Source organism: Trachemys scripta, chromosome 2 (assembly GCF_013100865.1).
Source record: "Trachemys scripta elegans isolate TJP31775 chromosome 2, CAS_Tse_1.0, whole genome shotgun sequence".
NCBI lineage: Eukaryota > Metazoa > Chordata > Testudines > Emydidae > Trachemys > Trachemys scripta.
In genome coordinates, this window is record NC_048299.1 from 10508536 (window position 1) to 10532578 (window position 24043).

Below are 24043 nucleotides of genomic sequence, written 5' to 3' on the forward strand. Positions count from 1 at the left end.
GCCCGATTTGAATACCCGGCGGCGTCCAGGTCTTCGGTGGCACTTCGGCGGTGAGGGGTCCTTCACTCGCTCCAGACCCCCCACTGCCGAAATGCCGCCGAAGACCCAGAGCTAGTGAAGGATCCCCCGCCGCCGAAGTGCTGCCGAAGACCCGGACCGCCACCGGGTATGTAAAAAAATTAAAACGTTAAAAAGGTGCCTACAGCGCGGGGCCCGATTCCAGGGAATTGGGGGAATCGGCCTAAAGCCGGCCCTGTTAACCATTATCTTTCTCATCACCATCCGTTTTCTATAGGTTAGTATATGTACGATATTACCCTATTAGCATACACGTCAATTTGTTGTCCTGGCGCCTTTGCGGTCCGACATTCTGTCCAGAACCCTACAGATGCTGGTGTCAGTTATGTTCTGTGGGTGGCCGATGTCGGAATTCTGGACAATATTATCCCTCTGGCGTGCTTTCAGTTCCCCATAACTTATGAGTTACTTAAGTTTATCTATGCCAAAGGTTACAGGCCTTAAGTCTCACACTATGTGCTAAAGCCAAATCTTACAGGATAAATGCTGGCAGGTTCCTTGCATTGCTACTAAATACAGTAAAGCAGAATAATAAAGCAATGACTACAATACAGGTACACTGGCTCACTGGGCTACCATTTCTATGTCCTCAGGCCACCCCTTGTGCACAGGACTAAATGACTCAGGGGGCCCTGGGGAACCAGCCCTCCCCCCGCGCCCAGCAGCTCTGTCTCCTGCCCCAGGTGTCCCAAGGTCCCCTTGCTGCCCTTGTGAGTGGGGCGGCGCAGGGGTGGCTCCCGCAGCGCCGGGCTTTCCCGGGCAGGGAGGGGGCGCTGCGCTGGCTCCGAGGCCAGGTCCTAGAAGAACCCCCTCCCCGGGTCCGGGTGCGGGACACTCCCTCCCCCCGGGCGGAGGGTGCCCCCGGCGGCCCCGCGGGGAGGGGCTGTCCCGGCCCCGGCGCTGCAGCAGGAGGCGGGGAGCTGGTTCCAGGGCACCAGCAGGGGCACTCGGGCTGGCTCCGGGGGGATGCGCCTGCCGTGGGACCGCCCCGGGACCCGCAGCCCCATGGGGGGCCCGGCACCGCAGCGCAGCGTCCCAGCAGCCGCGGCCACCGCGCTCCTGCTCCTCCCGGTAAGTGTCCGGTGATGCAGGGGGGCAGAGCCGCTTCCCCGGGAGGGACACGCGCCTGGTTCCGCTCCGGAGCCGCCGGGTGGGGTGTGTGTGTGTGGGGGGGGGCGCCCCTGGGATCGCACCCCTGAGTCATCCAGTCCGGGCAGAGCGATTCACCCCCTTCTAGCTCCCTAATAGCCCCTTTCCACCCTCAGCTCCCTGCCCCCGGGCAAAGTCACCTCTGATCCCCGGGACCGCAAGTCACCTGCTCGCCCCCCAAACAGAGCCACGGCACCCCCACCCCCCCCCCCAGGACACGGTCCCCCCCCCCCCGGCCGTCCCCAGAGCCACGGCACTGAGCGAGCAGGACCCATCGGGACTGCAATTTACCCCCTTCCAGCTCTAAATAACTGATCTATACCGCACACAGTTCCCTCCGTGCCATTGCTGATCATCCAGCAATGGCACTGAGCCAGCAGGCCCCGCTGGGATCACAATTCACCCGCTGTCTCCCAAGTAGACCCTGCTATGCCTCAGTTTATCCCCCCTGCAGGAAAATCACCCACCGATCACCCCACAAACCCTCCACACTGAGTGATCAGACCCCCCTGAGATAGCAGCTCAGCCCCCAAACACCTCCCCAGTGCCACAATTTTATCTCAGCCACTCTCCCCTTAATTCCCCCACTGACCAATGAGCTCAGGATTTGACTCCATCCTCCTCCAGGATGTAGACCGTCCTCCAGTAACTTTCTCTAGTAACCATCCTGAAATAAGTGATCAGAAAAGCTCCCTCCTCAAAGAATCCTTCCGTCATTTTTCAGTATAGTCCCAGTGCCCTAGCAAGCTGATTTCACTGCAGTATCTTTAATGGGCTAACGCAGCGGTAGCTGGTCCAGATATCTGAAATTCAGTCTCTGCTTCCCTAATTCCTGGTGGTGGAGTGCCAGGTTACCTTCTCACAGTAGGAATCAGAAATAGCATTGGGCTAAGTCAGTAAATCCACCATTCTACGAAATCCTTCTCAATGTTTGCTCAGAGTTTTCCCCTGGGCAATCTTTACACAGATTCCTCCTCCCCCCTTAATAATAAGCATCCCCTACCGCAAATGCTTTGCCAGATCGATGAGGGAACTGGATTGTCCTAGCTCATCCCAGACTTAAACTTTCCAAGCCAGCTTCCTTATCCAACCTCAAAGCGCATTAAACTGTGAATTGTAATCTGCAAAGCAAATTTTGGGGATTAAACCCCCCAATGATTCTGCATTGCAGACCCCATGGTGAGAAAAGAAACAGAGATGATCACTCCATCTCCTACCTCTCTAAGTTCAGTCTTTAACATTCCTTTAAGATAGGTTTGTTTCCTCTTGCTTTATCTTCTATTGTTATTTAAATATTCAGCCTCTCCCAGGGAAAAAAAAACACTATGTATCTATGAAGAAAACTGTACAATGGAATCATATGGCTGATGTTTGCAAAGTGCACTGAAAAACATTGATTGATATCGGAACACAAATAGGGGAAGGTACAAGCGTATTATCTAAGGCTACATCTTCCCTACGGGGGGGGGGGTCGATTTAAGATACGCAAATTCAGCTACGCGAATAGCGTAGCTGAATTCGACGTGTCGCAGCCAACTTACCCCGCTGTAGGGACGGCGGCAAAATCGACCTCTGCGGCTTCCCGTCGACGGCGCTTACTCCCACCTCCGCTGGTGGAGTAAGAGCGTCGATTCGGGGATCGATTGTCGCGTCCCGACGAGACGCGATAAATCGATCCCCGAGAGGTCGATTTCTACCCGCCGATTCAGGCGGGTAGTGTAGACCCAGCCTAAGTCTCTGCCTCCATGCTCTCCTTTCTGAGTCCCCGGAAGATTGGCTTCATGGCATCTCTCCTGACCTTTGCCTTCCATTCCATACCCCTTCCCAGACTTCTGCCTCTCATCTCCCACCTCCCAAACTCTAGCCCAGCCAGATCAGGTCAGTTTACAGTTATACACGTTTATATTGTAAATGTTGCTTTTTATACACTTAATAACTGTTTCCTTTTTTTAATGGTCCCACCAATCCACCCCCAAAACAGTCAAAGGCAATTCTGTTCAGCAAGGCTAATGGAAGAAAACAAATCTGAAGTTTCTAGACTAAACCCATTTTAGAGCTATGATGAGCCAAAAAAAAAAAAGTGTTTGTTTGTTCCCAAAAGTGATAGCCAAATTTTCGGAATGCCATATCTTTGGATTTATTTTCTTTTGCCAAACTTCCCATAAGTAAGTAAATAAATAATATTAAAATGTAACCTAGGATGAGTAGGAGAATGTACAATTTCAGGAAGACCAGTGTCTTTGCGGGGGGGGGGAGTTGACTGTGTGTGTTTGTGTTTCTTGTGGGGGAAGCAGAGGTTTGTGTGTGTAGAGAACTGGGTTTATAATGGAGAGCAAACTTCAACCTTAACTATGGAATGGCTGCTGCTGCCCCAAAATAATAATTAATACATGGCACTTACAGGTGTTTTAGTTCTTTAAATCCCTGGATTTCAAAGTGTTTCACAAAAGTGTGACTCGCTATCCCCGTTTTACAGCTGGAGAAACTGTAGCACAGTGAGGTTATGACCAACAATTTCAAACTTCGGCTCCAATCCAGCAAAGCCCTTAAGCATATACTTAACTTTAAACAATTAAGGTGTCCCACTGAAGTTAAAGGACTATTTGCATTTGGGGAATTAAGGACATGTGTAATTGTTTGCAAGATCAGGACCTTACACACCTAAATAAAAATGGCTTGATTTACAGAGAGGACTGAGCAATCAGATTTCCACAAGAGTTGTGTGTTCTTAGCACTTCTAAAATGAGGCCACTTTCGATATAGATTTGGGCACACAACTTAAAAAGGATGGTTTAAATGATTTATCCAAGGTCACATAGCAAGTCAGTGGTAGAGCTGGGAATGCAACTCTATACTTATGTTTTCTAGCCAACTGTTATATATGATGTACTAGAAATTTTATATACATAAAGGTAAAGAAAAGAAGAATAAAAAATGGTGACTTAGTCCTTGTGACCTATAAAGCCTTTGCGGAGCACACATGGTTTTGGGGAGAGTTTTCATTTTAAAACAACCCAACAAAGCAATCTTTGAATCAGAAGAGAAAACATGATGGTCCGTTAAACTTCTAATTGATATGCCCTCCTGTAACTGAAAAACAGCCGTGGCAATTTGAACAATATCTGGTAAGTGATGGTAGTTTAAAACCATTCTTAGACTGAGTGCCAAATTTTAGTCTAGGTTTGAATTAATGTAAAATAAGTGTTTTATAATAAGAACATTGGCAACTGCTTAACCAGCATTGCTATAATATTTTGGCAGGGTTTTCCTTTGTAGCCATAGCATAGCAATTACAGTGCATTCACAGAAAACAGTTTTAAGTGGGGCAAAATTGTTTGCATGACTCAATCAGTAGTTTTGCCTTGAAATGTTTCAGTGAATGAATGAAATCCATGGGTACACTTAGCCAGGGGGGAAATAACCTTCAGCCTTTGTCCTTGTGAGGCATCTGCCAAAAATTTACAACCACTTGGAGAGAAAAAATAATTGATAAACCCTCTAAATTCTTAGGCTCCATTCTGCAAACTGATCCCCCTGTGTGAATCTTTATGCCCATGGGGAACCCCATTGATATCAACGGAGCTCTGTTCAGGAGCAGAATTCTGTCTAGATCTCATTGCAGGGTCAAGGCCTTTAGAGCCAGATTTGTCCTCACCCCCACACCGTACTTACAGCTCCTACTGCTGTCAGAGAGTCATTGTGCATGCGTATCTGAGGGAAGAATTTTGCCCCAAAGGTGAATTCTGCCTTTTTCTAAGGCATTTCTAAACTTAATCATCATCCTTTCATGTGTTAATGATGAGTACAGAAGTCTGGTATGAATCTGACTATTTTAGATTTCTGAAAATGATTCACAATAAAAATGAGAAGTTAATGGGATACTGTCAACTTAAAAAAAATCACATTTTTGCCCCCTAGTTTATGAAACCTGAAAACATTTTAGAAATATAATAATAGATATGACCTTTTCACTCTGTAGGTAAGTTCACTTTCTGATTTTTGTTCTGAGCTCCGCTGGTATAAATAGACTAGTTAGCTTCACTTTGGAATCTGGTCAGTTTCTGATGAATGTCACTTTGGGTCTGTCTACACTGCAGCTGGGAGGGAGACTGCCAACCTGGGTGGATGGACTTGCACTAGCAGGGCTCGAGTTAGTACACTCAAAATAGCAGTCTGGACACTGTGGCTCAGGCTTGACTTGGGCTCTCAAGTGGCGTGAGAGACCAAGCTCCAGCCGAAACTTCAATGTTCACGCTGGTGCTTTTAGCAGGCTAGCGCAAGCATCTGCCTACCTGGGCTGGGAGGCTCACTCTCAGATGCAGTCTAGACATACCCTTTCAGCTGTCATGGGCTAGAATGATGCTGCCATGTTTGGATTGCAAACACAGCAGGGAATTTTTGTTTGGGAAAATAAACTGTCTCCTTTGGAATAAAAAAAAAGACAGTACTTCCATTGAGTTAGTATTTTTGCAAAAGCTTATTCTTCTTCTCAGTCAGGGCCGGTGCAACCACTAGGCGAACTAGGCAGTGGCCTAGGGTGGCAAGTTGTTGGGGGTGCCCGGGGCTGTCCTCAGGCATAGGCAGCAGGGTAGGGCACCTGAAAATTTGGGGCACCACTGGGTCTTAGTGTCCACCCTCCTGGTTTTCCTATCCCTGTTCTGACTCTTCCTGCAGACTCTGAGTCTTCCTGGGAAGGGGATCTATTAGTTAAAAGAGAAACAGTCTCCAGCCTGCCAGACCTAAAGCCACAAGACTCTCTGTAGCACAACACTGAAACTGTTAAAGAGCCATTCAAGGGATAATGAAGACATTTAACAGGCATTTGCCAACCCCCAGGTATCTACTGTCAGTTTCTGAATGTACTGACAAAAACAGTTGTGCATGACTGTAATATTTACTCAGAACATGTCAGTCTACAGGACCTTAGTTTAAAATTTGCTTTAAAAATATTTCATTAGTGAGTTGAAGATTATAAAATCACATCTCTAAAAAAATCGTTGCATAGATTTTTAGATGCACAATCATCTTTAGCCTTAAATGCTTGGATCTTCAGACATATGGTTTTTTAAATAAATTCTTCAAAAGACCACCCTTATCTAAAATACACATTTTAATTACTATAGTAAAAAAACTTACTTCCAAAGTCTTCCTGTCCTTTCTGTCCATCCATTTCTCCCTTCACCCCCTCTCTCCCCCACCCCCATTGAAGGAAGCAACAGCCCTTTGCTTCTAGATAGCTGGACAGAGTTTCCCTTTCTTTACTTCTGACTATCTGATGAACTAGTTTTAAGCAAAATCAGTACCTTAGTAAGATATAAAATCCTTTGTTATGCCTAAAATCTTTGGAAACATATTTTTTAAAGTTGGTGAAATTTCATAAACGTGTATTGTTATGGAGATCACACACAGTAAAGTAGTGTTCCCTTTTTCTAAAAGCAATGAACATTGTTATGAACACACTAAACCTTTGTGACTCAGCACCCGATCCGGCGGGTAGCAATCGATCTATTGGGGATCAATTTATCGTGTCTAGTGAAGACACGATAAAATCCATCCCCGTTGGTTCTGCCATCGACTCCGGAAATCCACCGCAGCAAGAGGTGGAAGCGGAGTCGACAGCGGCGCGGCAGCGGTCGACTCGCCGCTATCCTCACAGCCAGGTAAGTCGACCTAAAATACCCAACTTCAGCTACGCTATTCACGTAGCTGAAGTTGTGTATCTTAGGTCGACTCCCCCCCGTAGTGTAGACCTAGCCTGATTCATTTAAAATAATGTCTATTTCAGTGAGTTAAATATGTAGTAATCTGGAATGATTACTTTATGAAGGCTTAAGAGTACATTTAAAATATAAAATCAGCTTAGAAATACTGATTAAGAAAATTTAAAACAGAGAAGAGCTGCATCATGTATTCCATAATATTTAATGTTGTATTCAGCAAGACAGCTGACTCACCCTTACTACAACATTTTTTGCAAATAAATGTCTGACAAACTTCAGGACATATCAAAAAACCTGTGGCTGACATTTTTTATTCCCAAGTTTAGTGCTTTTAATTAGGTATCTTCTGCATGTCCATTCTGCGTGAGGGAGAGGGTACAGGTGTCTCTGCGGGCAACTTTGACTCTCCGCCACTGTGAGGCAGGCAGGGCGTCTTCTTGTTCTTTCTGCCTTGTCCCTCCGCCCCTGCCCCCGCCGGGCTGCAAGCTCAGGCTGCCGTCAGGCATAGGGGCACCAGTTTAATAATACTACATAGGGCTTGCGGGGGCGGTGAGCCCCAGCCGTGGAGGAGCCAGTGCGGCGCAGGGAGGCAGGAGCCCTGCAAAGGCAGCGGCGCTGCTAGCGGGGAGCAGCTGCGCCCCCGCCCATCCTGCCCAGGCTGCGGCCTGGCACCCCCCTGGGGGGCCCCTTCAGACTGCAGCAGATGCATGCGGGCAGAGGCCCCCATGCGCCCTCCAGCTCCCGCCTCGCCACGCTCAGGCTCTGCGGCTCCTGGGCATGTGAGCCACTGCTGGGGCGTGGGGCTCTGAGACTGCTCTGGGAGGGGAGGGGCAGCGGTGGCTCACACTCCCGGGAGGCGCAGAGCCCGAGCGCGGCGAGGGAGGAGCCGGGGGGGTGCACGGGGGCCTCTGCCCACATGCATCTGCTGCATGAGCCCCCAGAAGGCAGCTCCTCCCTGCCGAGCTGCTGCAGTGGCCCAAGCCCGGCAAAGCCAGTGAGTGGACTCGGGGCGGGGGCCGCTGGGGTGGGGTAGGGAGGGCTCACGGGAGGGGGGGGCTGTGCACCCTCCGGGGGAGTTCAGGGGGCGGGGAGGTGGGAACCTGGTCTGGGGAGCAGCCCCTGGGCACGGCTGGCCCCTGGGGTCTATAAAGGCTCGTTGGGATTTGGCCCTCAATGAACCGATGTTACCAGGGGCGGGGGACGCGCAAGGTGGAAGTTTCGCCTAGGGTGCAAAATATCCTTGCACCGGCCCTGCTCTCAGTACCTATAAACTAAATTAAGTGGGCCTTGCCCTGTTACACACATCTTTTTCTACCCTCTTTTTCTAATAACCCACAGCAGTTTGATCATCCTGTATTCTGCAGATTGCCCTTTAAAGGCTAACTTGATTCTTGTATCTAAGGAGTTGGAGCTGTCCAACAAAACACAAAAATCCCTAGCACTTCCTGATATACGGTGCTTTATATCTTCAAAGCATAGCATAGACATTAACAGCCCCTTTTTGCCTTTTTATAAGTGCCGCAAATCTAGCCTTGGAAGTTCTGCATTTTCATCTAGATTTCCTTATCAACCCACCAATAAAAATATAATTAATGTATTTACTGATAAGTCTTTTGTATCTTGGTAGAGTTGAAAATATCTGTATTATTTTTGAATCAGGCTAGATTTGGATAAACAGCTTTTCCAGAAGAGTTTTATAAACTTAGCCTTAGCCGTTGCTACTAAGAAGAAACTATGTATGTATAGGCGAATAAACAGAAACTGGTCAGTTAACAGTGTGACTACTGTTGAATAAGAGACTTTCTCTTTCCAGTCATTGGTGGCAAAAATTGCATGTTAATGTCATCAGATGGTGTCTACATTTATGCAGATTATATTTTCAGTTTCTGAAGTGGGGAGGGGTTGATAGACATTTCTTGCAGTGTTCTTTCAGTTGATTAAAAGGGGGTGTCTTACCACATCATGCTTCCAGTAGCATTCTGAGTCTGCGGGAATTTGGATCAGACCTTACAAACGGAGGTCCTGTCTGCTCTGTGTGCGTGGACAGAATTCATGTCACTTTGGACATGTGTGATTTGGGGATGCTCGTGTCCTGAAGGGCTGAGACTCGTGATTATCCGGATCTGGGAGTGAGTTCTAGATTTGAGAGTGAGTTGCTGAACTGCTCACACAAGTTTCATTCTTGAGACTGGCAGCCCCATTGTAGAACTAACTGTACAGAACACTTGGAATCTGTCATCATTTCGGAATGATCTAATTAAAACCAATGTTTGGGATACAATTCGGTGTGTTTGCACCAAACAAAAAGAAAATGCTTTTGGCCTTTTGGGGTACTGAAATGTACTCCTTTGACAGCGCTATTTAAATGGTGCAAGAAAACAAAACTAATTAGAACTCTGTAAAGTACAGCGTAACCCTGACAGAATGACTAACAGCTCTCTTGGTTGAGTTTGCAGGGAAAGTAAATAGTGACCAATACAGATGGAGTTTAAAAGACATTTGTTCTCCCACTGCAATATCAAACTCTTGCCCTGCTACTGCTAGTTTAATATGCAGGGGCTGGAATGCAGCCGTCTGCCCCCTGGGGCTGTCTTGTAATTTCTCTTACTGTTACATGAGTGCGTGGGATGGTGGAGGTGTTCTGAGTAGTACATTTCTGCATTGGGTTGTGTGGAGGCTGCCTCCTGCTGGAATGTCTTTTCAGATGGAAAGGCAAGTGGAGTGGCTGAAGAATACAGGAACTCCTCACCTAACGTCGTCCCGGTTAACGTTGTTTTGTTGTTACGTTGCTGATCAATTAGAGAACGTGCGCATTTAAAGTAGCCCAATGCTCCCTTCTAACATCATTTGGCAGCCGCCTGCTTTGTCCACGGCTTGCAGAAAGAGCAGCCTGTTGGAGCTAGCTGGTGGGGGCTTGGAACCAAGGTGGACCAGCAGCTCCCCCTATCAGCTCCCCGCTCCCCTAAGTTCCCTGTGCAGCAACTGTCCAGCAGGCTAGCAATTGCCGGCAGTTCAGCTGTCTCTCCCCCCACTGCCTTGTGCTGCTCCTGCCCTCTGCCTTGGAGCTGCTCCCGGGAGCCTCCTGCTTGTGCAGGGGGGGGGTGGAAGAGGGGGGCTAATGTCAGGGTGTCCCCCTCCCCCCTACTCCTGCCCCCTGCTTACCCCCTTCTCCATATAGAGCAGGGTGGGGACACGACAGGGCTCAGGAAGGAGTGAGCTTGCTGGCCGCAACCAAGCTTCACACTCATCATTGCTAGGTACAGTATTAAATTGTTTGTTTAAAACTTATACTCTGTGTGTGTGTATATATATATAATACTCTTTTGTCTGGTGAAAAAAATTTCCCTGGACCCTAACCCCACCCCCCATTTACATTAATTCTTGTGGGGAAATTGGATTCACTTAACATCGTTTCGCTTAAAGTCTCATTTTTCAGGAACAGAACTACAACATTAAGCGAGGAGTTACTGTAGGTGAATTGATAACAGTGATTTTGCAGAGCAACCTGCTTTCCTACTCGGTGTTAAAATGCACGTGGACACCAATTAAAGCACCCTGGAGAGGCTGTGGGGATTGATCCCAGGATCGAGAAGCATGAGGCCTGCTGCTTGAATTAACGCATCAGATTCATCAACCTAGCGGCAGTGGCAGACTTAAAAAGCTCTTCTGTGGGTCTGGCCACTATAGAGGAGCAAAGATCCATGCTGGTTTAATGGGGGCTACGCATGCAAATGAACAGTTATATGCCATGGCCCAGATCCTGTGCCGTGCTTTGCAGAATGGAGAGCATGAGTGCAGCTTCTCTGAATTCCAGTCCCTAGAGCAACTTAGAGCAGCCCCAGGCCTCCACCACGTCCCTCTGATGGAGCTGTGAATGAGGGTGACGCAGGCAGGGCCGGCTCTGGCTTTTTTGCCGCCCCAGGCAAAAAAGCCTCCCGCCGCGCCCCGACGGGGAGCGCGGCAAGGGAGGGGGCCGAGCCCGCCCGCGGCCCCGCTCTCCCCGGCCGGCCGGAGCGCCAGGGGAGGGCGGAGAGCCCAGCCGCGGCCCCACTCTCCCCGGCTGGCCAGAGCGCCGGGGAAGGGCGGCCCCGCTCTTCCCGGCCGGCCGGAGCGCCGGGGGGAAGGCGGAGAGCCCGACCAGGGCCCCACTCTCCCCAACCGGCCGGAGCACCGGGAGGAGGGCGGAGAGCCCGGCCGGGGCCCCGCTCTCCCCGGGTGAGTGCCGCCCCCCCTCCAGGTGCCACCCCAAGCACATGCTTGGAGGGCTGGTGCCTGGAGCCGGCCCTTGATGTAGGGCCACCCATGCTGCCCCTATGCAACCGAGTGCAGTCCCAAGGGGGCTGTGCTGTCCTTCCTATGGCCTCTTTACACTGTAGCCAGGGACAGAGTCGGGGCCAATATTTTAACACATGGGGACATGGTATTTTCTTTTCACATTAGCACCAAGTTACAGTCTCTGCCTGGTTTGAATAAAGCACGGAGTATTATTATGAAGAATTAAAAAAGTGAACGTTGCTAGTTATTGTTCAGGGTCTGCTCTTCAACCCCTGAACATAACTCAAAGCAGTGGAAATTGCTCAGGGAAGTTGTGAAGGACCCATGCCCCTTCCAAGTGCTGAATGTGACCCCGCCAGCCCATGGAGTGAAGGACAAGGCTCCTGAAGGATGTGACAGTGTACCACTGACAGACCCAGATCGGCAGGCGGGATTGAACCGGGGATCTCTGCAGCTTAGTGCATGAGCCTCTACCGCATGAGCTACAAGCCAACTGGTGGTTAGCTAAGACTGTAGCAGATTCATTTAGCTCTCTCTCTCTAAGTGGTCTTGGTGCCACTAGATGGGACACAACACCACACCCAGGAGGTGTGTGGGTTTTAACAGCACAATCTGTTTCCACTAGATTGTTGGCGTTTGACCTGCAGCCCATGATTTGAAGGAAAAGATCATGGCTCCTTTACCCCCCCCCCCGCAGGCAGAGTAGGATGAGACTTTTGGGGGTGGGGGAAACTTGATTGGATGAATCCAATATATGGATCAGTCAGAACAGTTCCCCTTTAGAGGCTGTAATTCAGGAAAGCACTTAAGCACATGCTTAATTTTAAGCATGTTAGGTATTCCATCCCTCTTCAGGGAATTATTTAAGCAGATGCTTAACGTAAGCTCATGGTGGTAAGTCCCGCAAGCTTTAATGGGAGCTAAAGAATGTGCTTATAATTCAGCATGTGCTTACTTGCTTTGCTGTATGGTGACCTGACTTAAGATCTTCCCATTCCAGGCAGGTTTATATTCTCTGTTCTGTGTTGCGTGGCTGCACAGAGGCGATCCTGTGTGAGAACTGAAGAACACTGGCTTGACTGGAAGAACGTACCACACCCGTGGTTTGCCTAGCCACCTAGTTGCATGTAAATGAGAAGGAGAGGCACAATTGGAAACGATAATGCTTATTTCTTATAGAGGGCTTTTCATCAGCAGATCTCAAAGCGCTTCACAGTATTTGTCCTCGCAACACCCCTGTGAAGCATTATCCTCTCTACTCTAAACATGGGGAACTGAGGCACGGGAAGGCTAAGTGACTTGTCCAAGATCACACAGGAAGTCCATGGCAGAGCAGGGAATTGAATGAGGTTCTCCTGTGTCCTAAGCAGTGCTGTAACCACTGGACTATCCTTCCCTTCCTGAGAAGTTGCATGAGTTGATGGAACTTAGATAAGAGATGATGGAGAATTTTTTTCTTAAGAGAACTATACTGGCGTTTCTTCTTTTTTTTGTGGGGGGGAGGGAGTATCTTTTGAAGGCTGAGTGGCACAGTGAGCTAATTCACTAGCTTTTTCCTCTCTGGGAAGCTGGGTTTGAGTCTTAGGCCACAAATCAAAATGAGTTGTGAGGTCCAGCAGGACATTGGTTTACAGAATCAAATGACTATGTACCGCAAAATGCGGCTATATTAGCAAACTTGGGTGAGTAGGTTCAGAAGGATCAGGGATTCTTGGACCCAGGGCTGAGGTGCATCAGCATGCCCATGTGAGGAAGACCTCCTATGCTGGGCTACTGGTGTGTGGCCTGCACTTTAATGAGCCACTCATTCCCACACAGGTGTTCAGTGAAAGAAAACATAAGTGGCTAACGGAAATAGGGGCGGTATAAACCTCATTTGATTTTGCAAAAAGGCAGATGGACCCCCACAGCTCTGCTGTCACGAGAGAAGAGTAACTGCTCAATCAGTGGGCTTTGCTTTGCTTTTGTTGCACTGCACTCTTTAATTGTGTTTCCAGAGGGAAGGAAGACACTGCTCCACTAACCTGTGCTTCTCTGGACATAAACTAGCAATTTTTATATTTAATTGGGCAGTTGCTCTGAGCAGCTCCTTTAGGATTTTGTTCACCTCTGTGTGTTTCAGAAAGGACTTTTCTTCAAGTGAACACTTGATCTCCTTGTGACTGGAGTGCTTAGCATTAATGAGGTTAAAAGCTGTCTTTGAGTTAGGGGAATTTCTTGAATTAATTTCTTATTACTTGGTTTATTAAGAAAAAGGGAAAGTCCTTGCTGATTTGAATCCTGCAGATCCAACCTACAAGATAACACATGGCTCTATACTAAAGCGAGATTTCAGTGGAGCGAAAATATAAACAAAGGGCTCAAGTTAGAAGCCACACCACCTCCAGAAATATTATTACAGCCAATAGGATTTCTGCATATGCAAAGCTGCAGCTGGGGGCCTTGAAAATGAAAAGAATCAGCTGATGGATTAAAACATAGGTTGCATGCACTTAAAGTTGTTCCCGTTGTTGCCTCTTGATCTGACCAAAGTGTGGGATAGAAAGGGGTCATTTTAAATTGTTGGACGCCAAGTAATTTTATTTTAAAAATTACCAAATATGTTTAGTTTAGAGAAACAAGAAAGGGTTGACTTTTAGTCACTGTTTCTCTTATTGCCAGTTCAGGGATGTGACTCCCACATACCTAGGGGACACCACAATTAAAACAAAGCAAACTAATCACAATTTTTAACCATGGCTATTTTATTATTAAAGAAAGGTGGGGGGGAAAGCATTAAACCAATACAAATGACAGAACACACGTAATAAACTAGTTACTCCCATTACAATCTCTTCTGTGTGTCTCTCTGGAGAGTTTTAAGAGACATTTCACCGTTGAGAATGAACGGCTTCTGGGGGGTGTTCTTGGTTTGGGAAGTTAAGACCAAAGTATATTATTTCCTAAATTTACTGTGAGCCCAGCTTAGGATCTCATGGATACGTAAACTGTTTATAAGTGGGCAAAATAATTTCTTAAAGGGCAGGTGGGTCCTGTTTGGCATATCATTGATAACTTAAACAGTTTATACTTGGGCATAGACCCTATGAAACTGAAGGAAATCTTTCAATCAGTTACTTAGAAGATGCTATTTAAGGAGCTGCCTTAAGACAGGCCAATTACAAATATTAAGAATCTTTAATTAAATTCCACTGTTTCTCTATTTACCAATTTTCAGGGGTGAAAGTAACTTAAAGGACTTACCGGTACGCTGGAGTCCTGAGCAGGGGTTGTGGCCTCAACTGAAAGAGGCGTGGCCTCAACCGGAAGAGGCTGGGCCTTTAAATACCCGGGACCTTTAAATCAAGATTTAAAGGCACAGGGGCTCTGGCTGCAGCTGGGAGCCCTGGGGCTTTAAATCACCTCCAGAGCTACCAGCTGCAGAGGCAGCTGGGAGCCCTGGGGCTCAGGGGCGATTTAAAGGGCCCGATTTAAAGGCGATTTAAAGGGCCGATTTAAAGGGCCCGGGGCTCAGGCCACCGCTAGTGCAGCGGAGCTCTGGGCCCTTTAAATTGCCAACGGAGCCCTGCTGCCGCTACCCCGGGGCTCCAGCAGCAGGGCTCAGGTGGCGTTTTAAAGGGCCCAGAGCTCCAGCCACTGCAGGGAGAACCGGGCTCTTTAAATCACCAGCCTGAGGAAGCCGGTCCAATCCATCACGGCGTACTGGCTCTTGCCGATACGCCGTACCAGACTGGACCCAGGGCCGGTGCTACCATTAAGGCGAACTAGGCAGTTGTCTAGGGTGCCAAGATTTGGGGGCGCCAAAAAGCGATGCCCCCAATTTTTTTTACAGCGTTCCTCCCTGAGTGCGCGGTCGCCGCTCCACTTCTCCTGCCTCCCAGGCTTGCAGCGCCAATCAGCTGTTTGGCACCACAAGCCTGGGAGGAGAATTAGAGCGGGGGTGGCGTGCTCGGGGAGGAGGCGGAGCAGAGGTGAGCTGGGGTGGGGAGCTGCCGCATGGCTTCCCGGTGGGGGAGAGCTGGCCCGAGGGTGCCTGAGGGCGGGGGGGGGGGCGGAGAGCTGCCACAGGGCTGTGGGGGCACAAGGTGGAAGTTTTGCCTAGGGCGCGAAACTTCCTTGCACCAGCCCTGACTGGACCGGCTTACTTCCACCTCTGCCAATGTTTAGCTCCTGTATCCTCTCCAAGAATACTTGTTAATTAATAGGCAGAACTGTTAGTATCTTACGTTACAATAGTATTTCCATATCCTACTAAAATCTTCACAATAGTTTTAATTGGAGTGCCTTGGCAGTGTCTTAGTTAACTTCTCACCAATCCAATGTTGAAGTCCTGGAGAAGTTTTCCTTGGTTTGGTTTCTTCTTGGGTCTTTTCTCTGCTTTTCTTAGCTCTCTTTTGTAGCTTGCTTGTAGAGATGGACAAGAAAAGTTGATGAGCATTGTGTGTGTTTGAGCATGATAGCAAGGAGCATGTGAGATGGGTGCTCTCTTCAGAGCTTTTATACTCTTCTTCCTATTTTGATGAAACTATAGGAAAACACACATTTTTGGGGCTTGTTTAGATTCAAACCTGGATGCTGACATTCTTTTTTTTGTTAAGTACCTTCATGGGGTTGTCCTTAGGAGCCTCTTCGTCATATGATTATGTAGTTTGTTAATGCATATACGTGCCTTAGGGTTTCTTTCTTTACAGTTCTATTTCCTATGTCTTTGTGGCAGGAAATTCACAGAAGATCCTTAAGTTTAGAATTTAACTTTCTTTGTATTCAGTCCATTTTCTCTCATATTCCTTCAGTTTTATTAGAGTTTAACAATTCTCAAAACAATCCTTTAAAATTAAATAATTCTTAAAGAAAGATTTTAGCTTAAATAGTTATTAAAGAAGCTGTTGATTCTGTATGACAACTTTTGGAAAGATGATTCTTCTTGTCCTCCGGAGTTGGGTGAGGTTCGAGCACTGCCAGTAATTAATTGTGTCTTCATTAATACAAATATTCTATACTTAAATGGCTTCTTACATGAGTAATTAGTTTAGAAAGATCATTGGAAAGCATTTTACCATTTACTTAACAATGATATTAGGAAATTACATTAGACGCTTTGCATTTAGTTAAAATACTTGCAAATATGCCATTCAAAATGATTTGCCATTGAAGAAATGAACAAAGGTTTAAAACATTTCCAATGACACATTTTTTCCTAGAAGCTATTCTATATGAAACTTTTACTGTAATTATAAAATTCATTTCAACAAGTATATTTCTACAATTCTTTGTGTGGGAGGGTGAAAAAGCCCACTTTACACCTACATTTATTGCTCTGACAACACAACCCTACATTTCTTTTCACAATCACATCCTTTCCTAAAACATTCATGTTTTTCACGATTTGTTTTCTTGGTACCGGCTGTACCAGACTGGTATTTTATACAAAGTTAGCTGTCCTGTTCTAGAAAAGAAACTCTTTGCAGTCATAAACATGGTTTTATAGCAAAGAAGGGTGATCACCCTGATATTTGGTTTGTTTTGGAGTGACAGAAAACAGAAACTTCCTGCAATATCTTTAATCAGCCTGAATATTTTATAACATAACTAACTAAAACATACACAGGTATTGGTATATTTCCAAGCATCCTGCCTTTAACATACTTGTAGCTATATCTTAATAGTCAATAAAGGTCCAAACAAATTTGTAACAACCTAATATTAAAAAAATAAGTTGTAATAATTTTATTAATACCATTTTTTCATCATCATTGAGGTCTTTCTACCACAAAGGGTGTTGCTCCATGCATTGCTCTTTACCGCCGATGCTGAAAGGAGCTCTGTCACCTGTATGTCAGAGTCTTGGGGAAGATAGTTAGGGACCCTGCAATGAGAGAACAGAGAAGGGCAGGTCGTGGGTGGGCTGCAGGGGTGGATAGCCAGGACTAGGGGAATTTCACATCATTCTCCCTCATACACACGCACACACTCAGGGGAGATTTTCTTCAACAAGTAAGATAGCCAGATGCTATGTTACATTACATGCTATGAGTACGATCCTATGGGTGGATCCTAGAGGTAGCCACAGGGCTGGCTCCAGGCACCAGCTTAACAAGCAGGTGCTTGGGGCGGCCAAGGGAGAGGGGCGGCACCTGCGGCAATTCGGGGGCGGCAGGTCCCTCACTCCCTCTAGGAGCAAAGGACCTGCCGCTGAACTGCCGCCGATCGCGGCTTTTTTTTTTTTCTTCCCCAATTGTTGCTGCCGATCGCAATTGTGATCGTGGCGGCTTTTTTTTTTTTTTTTTGCTTGGGGCGGCAGAAATGCTGGAGCTGGCCCTGGGTAGCCATTGGCTGGCTAATGTAGCACAACTGCCTGGGAGTTGGGGGAGGAGAGTCATCAGGGACACATGGCTGGTGTAGAAGTACAGAGCTTTTTGCTGGATGACTTTGGTATCTGCAGAGTTTCAGAGCCTGTCTAGTAGCCTGTTCCAATGGGAAGCAGGGAATCCAAATGTAGCAATTGGAAAGGCGAACAGGAATCTTCAGTTTGTGAAAGATAAGAAATGACCCTTTTCACAATCCATTGCAGATGCACCTTTGATAAGATTTCTGAACGGAAGCATCTCCAATCCCATTCTCTCTGAGGGGGTTCTCTCTGAATTAGAACACCAAGGGCTGGTCCACACTAAGCCCCCAGTTCGAACTAAGATACGCAACTTCAGCTACGTGAATAACGTAGCTGAAGTCGAAGTATCTTAGTTCGAACTTAAAGGTACTTACCGCGGGTCCACACGCGGCAGGCAGGCTCCCCCGTCGACTCCGCCTACTTCTCTCGCGGAGCAGGATTACCGGCGTCGACGGCGAGCACTTCCGGGATCGATTTATCGCGTCTAGACAAGACGCAATAAATCGATCCCAGAAGATTGATTGCTTGCCGCCGAACCAGCGGGTAAGGATAGACGTACCCCAAGTGTTGCTGTCAGGAAGTAAGTGGATTTGTAAAGCTGAATGAGAGTTTGATAAACAACTTTCAATCTACAGACCTGGTAAAGCGATTGTAACAAAGCCTCTTTTCACTTTCTGAGAGTGAAGGATCTTCTGGAAAGTAGACCCATGGAAACTAGGATAATTGCACGTTTTGTGACCTAAAACCATCCAAAAATATTGCTTTGGGCAGAGGGTCAGTTGATCTTGTTTTGCCAAAAAAAAATAAACTGCAGAGGTCCCAAAGAACTGTTATGATTAGAGATGGTCAAAAAAAAATTGGACAAAACATTTTTCACTGCAAAATGCAGATTTGGTGAAAAATGTTGAAACATTTTTCAATTTCATGTTGAATTCATCAGATGGTTTCAACTGAAAACAAACAACATTCTGAACAAGTTTGAATGTTTTGTTTTGACATTTTTGAAACAAAATATTTAGACTTACAGTGTCTGAAAGAGAAACTAGTTGAGGACCTTGAGGTTAATGGCAATTGCGATAAATTACAACATGGTTTTACGAAGGGCAGATCGTGCCAAACAAATCTGATCTCCTTCTTTGAGAAAGTAACGGACTTATTAGATAAGGGAAATGCGGTGGACCTAATATACCTGGATTTCAGTAAAGCGTTTGATACTGTACCCCATGAGGAATTATTGGTTAAATTGGAAAACATGGGGATTGATACGAAAATCCAGAGGTGGATAAGGAATTGGTTAATGGGGAGAATGCAGCGGGTCGTATTAAAGGGTGAACTGTCAGGTTGGAGGGAGGTTACTAGTGGAGTGCCTCAAGGTTCAGTTTTGGGACCCATTTTATTTAATCTATTTATAACTGACCTCGGAACCGATTGCAGGAGTGGGCTGATAAAGTTTGTGGATGATACGAAGGTGGGAGGCGTTGCAAATTCGGAGGAGGATAGGGATATTCTGCAGGGAGACTTGAATGAGTTTGTGAATTGGAGTATCAGAAATAGGATGAAATTTAATAGTGAAAAGTGTAAGGTGATGCATTTGGGGATGACTAATAACAATTTTAGTTACAAGATGGGGACGCATTGGTTAGAAGTAACGGAAGAGGAGAAGGACCTAGGGGTCCTTGTAGACCACAGGATGACTATGAGTCGACAATGTGACGTGGCGGTGAAAAAAGCCAATGCGGTCTTGGGATGCATTAGGCGAGGTATATCTAGTAGGGATAAGGAGGTCCTGCTTCCGTTGTATAAGGCGCTGGTGAGACCTCATTTGGAGTACTGTGTGCAGTTCTGGTCTCCCATGTTTAAAAAAGATGAACTCAAACTGGAACGGGTGCAGAGAAGGGCGACTAGGATGATCAGAGGAATGGAAAACCTGTCGTATGAAAGGAGACTAGAGGAGCTTGGGTTGTTTAGTCTGACAAAGCGAAGGCTGAGGGGGGATATGATTGCCATCTTTAAATATATCAGAGGGATAAATACAAGGGAGGGAGAGGAATTATTCCAGTTTAGTACTAATGTGGACACGAGAACGAATGGATATAAACTGGCCGTGGGGAAGTTCAGGCTTGAAATTAGACGAAGGTTTCTGACCGTCAGAGGGGTGAAATATTGGAACAGCCTTCCGAGGGAAACGGTGGGGGCGACGGACCTGTCTGGTTTTAAGATTAAGTTAGATAAGTTTATGGAGGGAATGGTTTAATGGTAAAACATAGTAGCCAAGGAATACCAAGCAATGGTAGGTAAATAGTATAATGGCTAACAGGGGTCAGGCTAGAGACTCTTGCCTACATGCTCGGGGTCTTACTGATCGCCATATTTGGGGTCGGGAAGGAATTTTCCTCCAGGGTAGATTGGCTGAGCCTCTGGAGGTTTTTCACCTTCCTCCGCAGCATGGGGCAGAGATCACTAGCAGGAGGGTCTCTGCCGATTGAAGTCACTAAAACACAGGATTGGGGACTTCAACAGCAGACTCCAGGGAAGGGGTAGGGACGGTTTTGTGGCCTGCAGCATGCAGGGGGTCAGACCAGATGATCATAATGGTCCCTTCTGACCTTAAAGTCTATGAGTCTATGAGTCTTTTTGTTTAGAACTTTACTTCCATTTCATTTTTTAAAGGTAATAAAAAGCCTCAAAGAAAATGAAATGTTTCATTTTGGGTCAAACAAAATGTTTTGTTAGTGGATAGTTCTCTGAAAATTTCAGCTTAATGCACAGCAGAAGTCAAAAGGCTAACAATCTTCCCCCTGGGAGAATTCTGCACCACTGTGTGCATGTAGAAGTCATGCCCCCCACAGATTTCTTTGCTCCCCTGCAGAAAATGATGGAGAAGCAAAGGAAAGCCACAAGAGCGGTCATGTGCCCCTCCCCAGCAGTGCGGGTGCATCATTTTGGGCACCTGGAGCAGTCAGCAAAGAGGTAAATCACCGTGCGGGGAGAGGGCAGGGCTGAGGACACCCTGGCAGGTGGCTCCTATCCTGCGCTGGGCTCAGCTGCTAGTCCTGGCTGGGCTGGGGGAGGGGGAAGACGGGACTTCCTCTTCCCTTGCAAGGAGTGTCCAGGGTCGGGGCCGGGGCCAGGTACAATCCACCCCCAGAAACCTTCCCCAGCTGCATGAAGCTCTTCCCCCACAGCTTCCTGCACCCATTGCTCCTCAGCCGCAGGGGGAAGGGTCACTGTACAGGGAGCTGCTCTCCCATCTGCCCAACCTCCATGCCTCCAGAGCCGCCCTGCACCCAGACCACCCCCTGCACTCGAACTTCCACCCCACTGAGCCCCAACCAGCTGCACCCGGACCTCCACCCAACAAACCCCACTTGCCCCACACCCAGACCCTCCTGCCAACCCCAATGCCTCCACCCTCAGACCCCCCCAATGAGCCCCAACCACCTTCATCTGGATGCCCCACAGAGTCCCATTTCCCCTGCACCCGGAACTCCGCAACAAGACCCTGTGCATCCAGATTCCCCCCTGCACCCAGACCCCCCCGAGCCGTCTGCACCCAGATTGCCCCACACAAAACCTCTCACCCCACAGCCGGATCCCCTCCACACTAAGCCTCTCCACACTTGGATCCTGCCTGCCTGCTCCACAGCTGAATCGGTGGCCTGGGCTGGGCGTTCATGTGAGACTCTGTCCCTCTTGCTTACTATCTTGGTGCACCTGTGGAGGGGCAGGGCCTGAGGTGTTTCTGGGGCAGGACTGTGCTTGTCAGGGTCGGGTACAATCTTACCGCCGAGTCCATGTCCCGGGTTAGGGGGCCGCAGCGTGATCTACTCCCCACTGCCATGCTGGAGCCTCCACGTTTATTTATTGACAAATAAAATTTGCAGAATTTTTATTTTTTGGTGCAGAATTCCCTCAGGAGTACAGTAAGTTAGGAACTATTGGGAAAGGGATAGAAAATAAGATGGAAAATATCATAATGCCACTGTATAAATCTATGTTGTGCCCACAGCTTGGACTCTGTGTCCTGTTCTGGTTGCCCCATCTCAAAAAAATGATATAGTGGGACTAGGAAGATTCAGAGATTCAAGGTAACAGAATTGATCAAGAGTATGGAACAGCTTCCATATGAGGAGAGACTAAGAGATTAGGAAAAAGAACAGGAGTACTTGGGTTTTTACAACTAAGGGGGGATATGATAGAATTCTATCAAATTATAAATGGTGTGGGAAAAGTAAATAGAGACATGTTATTTACCCTTTCCCACAATACAAAAACCAGAGGACACCTGATGAAATTAATATGCAGTAGGTTTAAAACAAACAAAAGGAAGTACCTCTTCACACAGTGCACAGTCAATCTGTGGAACTCATTGCCAGAGGATGCTGGGAGGGCCAAAGTATAACTGAGTTCAAAAATGAACTAGATAAGTTCATGGAGGATAGATCCATCAATGGCAATTAGCCAAGATGGTCATGGACACAACCCCATGCTTGGGGCGACCCTAAACCTCTGACTGCCAAAAGCTGGAAGGGGAAAACAGGGTGAATCTCTCCAACTACCCTGTTCTGTACACTCCCAGTGAAGCTCTGGTACTGGCCAGTGTCAGAGACAGGATACTGGCCTAGATGGAACATTGGTCTGACCCAGTATGGCCATTTTTATGTTTGTTCAACTTTAAATTGATTATTTTTTATTTTTTAATGTTTGTTGAAAAAATTGAATTTTTTTGTTTCAGGCTGATCCAAAAAATCAGTTATTTGCCCAGCTCTAATCATGATCTATATTTTTTTGCATATAATGTAGTATAAATGTCTTCTTTGTAACAAATGGAAGGGTACTGCTTGTTGGAGCCTTGATCATTGAAGGTTCCAGTCTTGCATCGGGATCTGAGCACAGCTCCTTTGCCTTCAGTGAAACTCCACATGGTCCCAGGGGTATGCCTGCATAGATCCAGCATCAGGATTGGCACCTAATCTTATACGCTAATATCTGAAGCTTAAATGGGTGGAAAGGGGAGCCCTCGTTGGTCCCAGAACTAGGGAGGCACAAAGATATTCCTGTGGCAGTACAAGGAGGGAAGAATTCGGAATTGGGGACTTTGTCTTCAGAGAGGGGAATTTCAATAGGCTAAAAAAATTCAAAAAGTAAAAGGCGGGCAACACAGAGGATGTCACTGGGCTGGATCTGGCCCCACGGGGGCCTCCAACTGAGGCTGCACAGCCATATATCTTGAAACAGAAGCAGTCAAATTCAGTGGCAGTGCACCAAACATGAATTTGGCCTTGTTACCTGGGGTTTTCTGAACCCAAAGCTCTTGATGATTGTACTGTCTGCGAGTCAGTGTCAGGATATAAATCAATGGGGACACAGCACATCCATTTGATAAGTGGTTGGTATAAATGGAATCATCGAATCATAGAATATCAGGGTTGGACGGGACCTCAGAAGGTCATCTAGTCCAACCCCCTGCTCAAAGCAGGACCAATTCCCAACTAAATCATCCCAGCCAGGGCTTTGTCAAGCCGGGCCTTAAAAACCTCCAAGGAAGGAGACTCCACCACCTCCCTAGGTAACGCATTCCAGTGCTTCACCACCCTCCTAGTGAAATAGTGTTTCCTAATATCCAACCTAGACCTCCCCCACTGCAACTTGAGACCATTGCTCCTTGTTCTGTCATCTGCCACCACTGAGAACAGCTGAGCTCCATCCTCTTTGGAACCCCCCCAAATAGTGCAAACAAGAGTGCTTTCACTTAAAGCTTTTACTTTATTTGGTCTCAAGCACATACACGCATCCGCACCAGGCTAGTAAAGCGCCCCAAACCTATATTTACCCCAAAGTCTGGAGTGGTGTTTGAGCGGTTCAGCAACAGGCTTCTGGTAGCCAGCCTTCCATCTGCTGCTGGGGATCTTAAAATGGGTCCATGAAGTCTAACTCAGACTTTTCTCCCCTTTTATGCATGTTAGTGTGACATAGTTGTCAATCCAAAAAATACCACAACAAACAAACAACCCCCCGCCCCCCAAAAAATGTTAAGCAAGAGTTAAACAGGAAGTTTCCAGCCATTCGTTGAACAGATATGTTTTTGCAGAGTCCGCAGTCTCATGGGCCCTGACAAACACACACCAGAAGTCAAATATAAACAGACTTTCTGTTTTTCAAAACTGCATACTTTAGTAGTTTAAAAGAAGCAAGACAGGTTGGCACAGGTCACCCTTATGGTCACCCCATCTCCTCCTGGCTTGCCTAATTATGCTAAGGTTGCTGCAGAGGCCTTATAGCTTAGCTGCTTTTGGCAATCAGTCTAACAGTTGATATTCCAGTTACTGGCAGTGGCTGAGATTTTTTGCTGGGCTGTCAAAATCTCCCCCTACAGCCTATTAAACTAGACCTTCCAGTCGATACCTATAGCATTCAAATATTCTCAGTGGAG

The 24043-nt window shown here is 47.1% G+C and overlaps 1 protein-coding gene across 3 annotated transcripts in view; it reads left to right on the forward strand.

The window, feature by feature from the left end:
• Positions 1–906: 906 nt before the first annotated feature.
• Positions 907–24043, forward strand: part of CRHR2 (corticotropin releasing hormone receptor 2) — a 260488-nt gene continuing 237351 nt past the window's right edge. For all 3 annotated transcript variants that reach the window (XM_034759884.1, XM_034759887.1, XM_034759885.1), the window contains exon 1: positions 907–1149. In XM_034759884.1, coding sequence (XP_034615775.1) covers positions 1045–1149 — 105 coding nt within the window. In that variant the 5' untranslated portion in view covers positions 907–1044. The remainder of the gene's footprint in view (positions 1150–24043) is intronic.